The sequence below is a fragment of the Austrofundulus limnaeus genome, unplaced genomic scaffold (assembly GCF_001266775.1).
Source record: "Austrofundulus limnaeus strain Quisiro unplaced genomic scaffold, Austrofundulus_limnaeus-1.0 Scaffold237, whole genome shotgun sequence".
Lineage (NCBI taxonomy): Eukaryota > Metazoa > Chordata > Actinopteri > Cyprinodontiformes > Rivulidae > Austrofundulus > Austrofundulus limnaeus.
Window position 1 is genome coordinate 410181 of NW_013952639.1, and position 7787 is coordinate 417967.

General features: G+C 38.1%; 1 protein-coding gene across 2 annotated transcripts in view; it reads left to right on the forward strand.

The window, feature by feature from the left end:
* Positions 1-7787, forward strand: part of LOC106525678 (interleukin-31 receptor subunit alpha) — a 26002-nt gene that overhangs the window by 7934 nt on the left and 10281 nt on the right. For both annotated transcript variants that reach the window (XM_014019988.1, XM_014019987.1), the window contains exons 6-10: positions 694-723; positions 899-1040; positions 4229-4311; positions 4388-4604; positions 4695-4859. In XM_014019988.1, the coding sequence (XP_013875442.1) occupies positions 694-723; positions 899-1040; positions 4229-4311; positions 4388-4604; positions 4695-4859 (637 nt within the window). The remainder of the gene's footprint in view (positions 1-693; positions 724-898; positions 1041-4228; positions 4312-4387; positions 4605-4694; positions 4860-7787) is intronic.

The following is a 7787-nucleotide window of genomic DNA, read 5'->3' on the forward strand; positions in this document are numbered from 1 at the left end:
GTATTGTGTATAAACACAAAAGTGTTGTGTGGGAACACAAAAGTATTGTGAAGAAACACAAACGTATTGTGTATAAACACAAAAGTGTTGTGTGGAAACACAAAAGTATTGTGAAGAAACACAAATGTATTGTGTATAAACACAAAAGTGTTGTGTGGGAACACAAAAGTATTGTGAAGAAACACAAACGTATTGTGTATAAACACAAAAGTATTGTGTATAAACACAAAAGTGTTGTGTGGGAACACAAAAGTGTTGTGTGGGAACACAAAAGTATTGTGAAGAAACACAAAAGTATTGTGTATAAACACAAAAGTGTTGTGTGGGAACACAAAAGTATTGTGTATAAACACAAAAGTATTGTGAAGAAACACAAAAGTATTGTGAAGAAACACAAAATTATTGTGTATAAACACAAAAGTATTGTGAAGAAACACAAATGTATTGTGTATAAACACAAAAGCATTGTGTGGGAACACAAAAGTATTGTGTAGAAACACAAAAGTTTGTGTGGGAACACAAAAGTATTGTGTAGAAACACAAAAGTATTGTGTAGAAACACAAAAGTATTGTGTGGTAAAGCAAAAGCAAGAAAAAAAAATACCCAGATGTCACCTCGTAGATAGCTTCAGTGCTACCATGTTGTTGTTGTTTTGGTTGATAATTAATCTGTTTCTATATTTGTTGTTCCAGGCTTTGCTGCCAAACAATGAAACTCCAGAGGTAAAATAAAACAAATCGCCTTTCTAAAACATATAATAATATATTTGTTTAAAGAAGATAACACTAATTAAGGTGAAAAAGGTGTTGAATATAAATAAAGCCTCCGTTGTGTGCCGCATGTCATTAAATGTTATTTGAGCAGATGTTTCTAATCAAAACTTTATTTTTAATGCAGCTGGTTTCCGTAACTGTTCAGAATCTCAGTATTAAAGAAGTGGAATCCTGCAGGAACTACACAGTTTCTGTTCGATGTGCACAAGGAGTTGCTCCTTGGAGTGACTGGAGCCCGGAAAAGACAATTCTGACCAAACTAAACAGTAAGATCATTTTTTTTACTCAATATTCAAATACTTTCACACACAAATACATGCAGATTGTACTTGTTTTATCACAGAGATCAAAGTGGAAACATGGTGATGGCCAACACAAATAGAGTTTTCTTCAAAACTGCAGTGTGAAGCCCAGATGCTAAAAGACTTTTGCTGAAAGAAAGAAGCTGAAACAGTTTAATAGCTGACTTTTACTGAAAGTAGGGAAACAAAAGTGATAAATCAGTAGAAAAATAGCAAAAAAGTGTCAAGAAAGCTGAACAAAACAGAAATGTAGCTAAAGTTAAATAAATACTTGCAAGAATATAGCTTAAAAAGCAGAAGAAATGTTGAAACTACAGTGGTTTGCAAAAGTATTCATACCCCTTGAACTTTTCCATATTTTGTCACATTACAACCACAAACATAAATATATTTCACTGGAATTTAATGTGAAAGACCAACACAAAGTGGTATACAATTGTGAAGTGGAAGCAAAATTTTACATGAATCAAAACATTTTTTACAAATAAAAAACTGAAAAGTGCGATGTGCAAAATTATTCAGCCCCCCTGAGTCAATACTTTGTGGAGCCACCTTTTGCTGCAATTACAGCTGCAAGTCTTTTAGGGTATGTCTCCACCAGCTTTGCACATCTAGTGACTGCAATTCTTGCCCATTCCTCCTTGCAAAACAGCTCAAGCTCAGTCAGATTGGATGGAGAGCGTTTGTGAACAGCAGTTTTGAGATCTTGCCACAAATTCTCAATTGGGTTTAGGTCTGGACTTTGACTGGGCCATTCTAACACATGAATATTCTTTTTTTTAAACCACTCCATTGTAGCTTTGGCTTTATGTTTAGGGTCGTTGTCCTGCTGGAAGGTGAACCTCCGCCCCAGTCTCAAATCTTTTGCTGACTCCAACAGGTTTTCTTCCAAGATTGCCCTGTATTTGGCTCCATCCATCTTCCCATCAACTTTGACCAACTTCCCGGTCCCTGCTGAAGAGAAGCACCCCCAGAGCATGATGCTGCCACCACCATATTTGACAGTGGGGATGGTGTTTTCAGAGTGATGTGCAGTGTTCTTTCTCCGCCACACATAGCGTTTTGCATTGTGGCCAAAAAGTTCAATTTTGGTCTCGTCTGACCAAAGCACCTTCTTCCACATGTTTGCTGTGTCCTCAACATGGCTTCTGGCAAACTGCAAACGGGACTTCTTATGGTTTTCTTTTAACAATGGCTTTCTCCTTGCCACTCTTCCATAAAGACCACATTTGTGTAGTGCACGACTAATTGTTGTCCTGTGGACAGTTTCCCCCACCTGAGCTGTGGCTCTCTGCATTTCATCCAGAGTCACCATGGGCCTCTTGGCTGCCTCTCTGATCAGTGATCTCCTTGTTCGGCCTGTAAGTTTAGGTGGACGGCCTTGTCTTGGCAGGTTTACTGTGGTGCCATACTCTTTCCATTTCTGGATGATGGATTGAACAGTGCTCCGTAAGATGTTCAAAGCTTGGGAAATCTTTTTATAACCTAAGCCTGCTTTAAACTTCTCCAAAACCATATTCCTAACCTGTCTGGTGTGTTCTTTGGACTTCATGATGCTGTTTGCTCCCCAATATTCTCTTAACCAACATCTGAGGCCGTCACGGAGCAGCTGTATTTGTACTGAGATTAGATTACACACAGGTGGACCCTTTTGAGTCATTAGCAGTCATCAGGCAACTTCTGAATGCAATTGGTTGCACTCAGGGAAAAGGGGGCTGAATACTTTTGCACGTCGCACTTTTCAGTTTTTTATTTGTAAAAAATGTTTTGATTCATGTAAAATTTTGCTTCCACTTCACAATTGTATACCACTTTGTGTTGGTCTTTCACATTAAATTCCAGTGAAATATATTTATGTTTGTGGTTGTAATGTGACAAAATATGGAAAAGTTCAAGGGGTATGAATACTTTTGCAAACCACTGTAAGAGAAGTTGCAAGGGGCAAAAAAGGGGAATTTACAAACAAAGTATTTTACAAATAAATTAAGCAGGAATTAGTATGAAAAAACTAAAAACAAGCTAAAAAAACTGAAATTAGCAGAGAGAAATGGAAGAAACACATTTGCTAAATTAAGCTGTAAAAAGCTGAAAAAAACCCACAAAAATATAAATTTAGCTGAATGACACCAAATTTAGCAAAAACTGCTATTAAAATTCAATTAAATTCAAATTCAAAAATACTTTGTTGATCTCAGAGGGAAATCAGGTAAAGGAGTAGCTGAAAATCAACAAATAAATAAATAAATAAATAAAACATCAGAATGAAGCTGAAATGAGCATAAAAATTATAATTAGCAGTAAAGAAGTGCAAAAAAGCTGAAAGGTGACGAAAATAACTAAAATCAGCACAAAAAAAGCTGAAGGAAGCTGAAATTAGCACAAAGTAGTTAAAAAAACAGAACCAGAACAAAAAGTGAAATGTGAAGTAAAAAATTCTGAACATTTTTAAGTGTTTTAGGACGTTGAAGACAGCTCCTTTCATTTTTCACTGAGACGAAAACTGGCAGAAAAGGATCAATATCTCAAAACGTATAAACTGCTGAAATATCAAAAGTCACGGTCAGAATGTCCTGAAGGAGCTGAACAGTTTCATGTACAAAATGTTAAAATAGTGAAATTGTGGAACAAGAAAGGTACGGGAAAAGAAAAAGATCTGTTTATTCTAAAATGAAAAAGCTTTAAATGAAACCGTGTTGTGCTGTTTGGATGGTAAAAAATCTCACCGTGAGTTGACATTCATGTCCCAACCTGTGATTCAATGCTTACAGTTAAAAGTTGATTATACAGGGACAAAATGTTGACCCTGTTTGAAAAAGTCCCAAACCTGACGACAGTTAACACATTCAGCCCAACCCACAGTTATTGTTCCTCGCTACAAAAGGGTTTTCGCGTTGCACAGGGTTGTTTCTACGACCGTTTCCTGGAAAACCACAACCAAACAGGGATTTACACGGTGATAAGAGTTGTTTACAGCGGTTGCTACGAGCTCCAGGCTGTTTTACTTTTAGCTCCATGTGTGAAAGCCATCAAACTTTCCCTTTTCTTGGCTTTGCTTCAAAACCCGAGCTGACGAGCCTCATGTGTCTGCACGTCTGCTCCACTGCCATCATATTGCATTTTAAACTTTTTATTCATTTTATTTTTCTCTGCAGAGCGTCAGATTAGGCTGCGCATGTGGAGAAAAGTGGCGGCGGAGGGGGAAGACGGAAAAAGAAAAGTCCATCTCATGTGGACGGTAACAAAGAGCTGCCTGTTTTTTTTATTGTTTTCCTCTCATCTGTTTGCTCACTAAGTTACGTTGTCTTGCACAGGGCATCCCCTCAACATGTGACGAGTCATTAAACTACACCATTAAACAAACTTCCTACACGAAGAACAAGATCGTTGGAAACTATACCCATGCTTCCTGTGGGAGCCCAGCTTGTGACGTTGAAGTGGACCAACATGCACATAAATTATTCCTCACGATGTCCAATGATGAAGGCCTGATAGTGGAGAAGTCTGTTTATGTTCCAGCCAAGGAAGAGAGTGAGTTTTTATTTTATTTTCTCATCGTGTTTTATTGCAGTGATAGTTTTCCCCGTTTGTTTAAAAGCTTGCTGTTCATCTTGCCGACAGGTCTTCCACAAATCACCGACATCCAGACCTCAGAGCGTGAAGGCGACATCCAGGTCAGCTGGATGGCGCCTGCTCAGCCTGTCAGCGGTTACATAATTGACTGGACCCACAATGGAAAGCAGTACAACTGGATGAGGAGCGCGTTCACTAATGCAACTCTGTTTGGTAAGTTAGACAGATGGAAAGGAGCAAATGGGATGAAATGGATGTGAGAGAATAGTAGACGGAGAGATGCATTCTCGTTTATCCTCGATCATCATCGCGTCATTGTTTATTGAACGAGTGAGGAAAGTAATGGACTCATTAGTGGAACGTGTAATGCAGTTCCCAGGAAAATTTCATCAGCTCACAAAAGATTTCCAGAAACCGTTACTTATGACACGCCGCCATTCGCTCCGCTGCTTTCCATTTTTCAAGACAAAGAAAGAAAAAGCTGCGAGCTCGGGCACTTTGGTTAAATCACAACTAACAAATCCAAAAGTGCAAGTCTACGGAGCCCGCGAGGGGACATGGGGGATTTTTTTAAATTTTGTGTTCCCACGCGAAAGTATTGCATTACCTCGCAATATCTTTTGCGTTCCCTCACACAAGTCGTTAAACACTGTTGTGCTGCCGGTTTATTAACAAACTCACATGTTCACCATTAGCAAGTTAGCCTACTGCTTTAATTCAGCTTCAGAATGAATATATCACACAGCCACGCATGGAAGTATGTCATATGCTGATATTTTAACACAGTGCAGCCACGCAACATTAATGTCGATTTCACGAACTTGTGGCGACACATCCTATTTTGATAACCGGATATTTCAAAATAAAAGTCTGATTTAATTCAGTTCATATACAAAACAAGTTTTTGCAAGGTAACGCAAAAGTATTGCGAGGGAATGCAAAGGTATTACGAGGTAACACAAATGCTTTGTGAGGGAATGCAAAGGTATTGCGAGGGAACGCAAAGGTATTGCGAGGAAATGCAAAGGTATTGCGAGGTAAAGCAAAAGTATTGCGAGGGAACACAAAGGTATTGCGAGGTAACACAAAGGTATTGCGAGGGAACGCAAAGGTATTGCGAGGGAACACAAAGGTATTGCGAGGGAACACAAAAATATAGTGAAGGAACACAAAGGTATTGCGAGGTAACACAAAAGTATAGTGAAGGAACACAAAGGTATTGCAAGGTAACACAAAATTATAGTGAAGGAACACAAAGGTATTGCAAGGTAACACAAAAGTTTTGCGAGGGAACGCAAAGGTATTGCGAGGGAACACAAAGTTATTGCAAGGTAACACAAAAGTATTGTGAGGGAACGCAAAGGTATTGCGAGGTAATGCAAAAGTATTGTGAGGGAACGCAAAGGTATTGCGAGGTAACGCAAAAGAAAAAAATCCCCCCATGTCCCCTCGCGGGCTCCGTACAAGTCTTCCCCAGGCCTTTGCAGCAGATATTTTCCCCACATTTTGAGCCTTGATTATTATATTACCGTCTTATACAGGTTATATTTTCAAAAAGCTTGAAAATAAAATGGATTTGGTCTTTGTTTTGCTATTAAAAGCAAGTTTGTAAATGTAGCTGACTCTTGTCTGGGGCCATGTGCTCTCCCTGGAGCCTAATAAAATATATATATAAAAATACCACAGGCAAAAAATATTCATAGTCAATCTGTGAAACAGATGCAAACAGAAAACTCACAATCACAATTAATCACTCTGTAAATGTTGAGATACCAGCTCATGGCTAAAAAGCAAGTAGCAGCACCTTTAAAGCCATAATTTACAATTTATTAAATCTCAACATTGTAGAAAGTCTTCACACAATAGTCTGAATTTAGCACATAAAATAAGAACATTTCTGATTGTATTTGTCACAATGCTTCTTGGCTGTAAATGTTGTACCGTTGGGAGGCCTGTTTATTAAACGGAGCCACGTTTGTAGGAAGGATATGTTTTGTGGGTGGAAACTTGCCAGATTATCTGCTGATGCCAAACAGCTTTTTCTGCTGTTGACTCTTGTTTGGTGTTTTTTTATTAAACTGGATGCTTGAAGTCAGAGCAAAATACCCTGGCACGATAACCGTTGGTTCGTTTAGCGAACAGGGACCTCAGTCGGCATGTGAAAGAACCATATACAGCGCCTCTTCCTCGTGCCAACTCTGCTGCTTAACTGACAAACTCATCTCCTCACAGATGTGGCGCCTTTTAAAGTGGAAATAAACAGGCTTTGTTGCCAAGAAGCATTGTTACAAAGACTAAAATAAAATACACTTTGGTCAGTGTATTCACCGGCCGGTTTACCAGTCGGTTTACGTTCCTACCCTCATCTATGGTCAGGAGCTTTGGGTAGTGACTGAAAGAAGGAGATCACAGATACAAGCAGCTGCAATGAGTTTCCTGTGCACGGTGAGCTGGTCCAAGTGGCTGAAGAGAGGGAACTAAAAAAACCAGGAATGGCGCACCAAAACTAATATCTATAACAGAAAATTTCTGATGCGTTTGTAAAAATGACAAATTAAAAACTATGGCAATATAAAGCTATGTATATTAGCCAACAGATGTTCAGTTTGTAATTTCACAGATAATATAACTGAATTTATGACATTCAGAGACAAAAAACAAGAGTAAGTATTTGTAATGTTGGGGGGACCCAGTGGTGGGGGGTCTGGGGGTCCTCCCCCAGAAATTTTTTTAAAGAAGTAAATGCCATTTCCTGCATTCTGGTGTATTTTAACAGGTTGTTAAACAGATTTTTACCTACATAGGAAAATACTTAATGTGAGTATTCTATAGGTAAAATGAAATAAATTTATTTGTTAAGCAAGAGAAACACTGGATGAACTAATGTTTTATGGTAAATGAGAGGGTTTAAATGAATTAAATTTTAAATTTGATGGGGACAGTTCCCTTCAAAAATGATTGTCATTTCATTTAAAAATGTCAAAATACATATTTTAAAGACATTTACAAAGAACAAGCTTTTTAAATTTTAAAGGCATCACCTCTTCTATGTATGTTAAAAGTTTTATTTGCTTGTTGATGTTTACTTTTGTGACGAAAAACTGATTATAAAACCCCAAAACTGTAAATAAAGACTAAAAC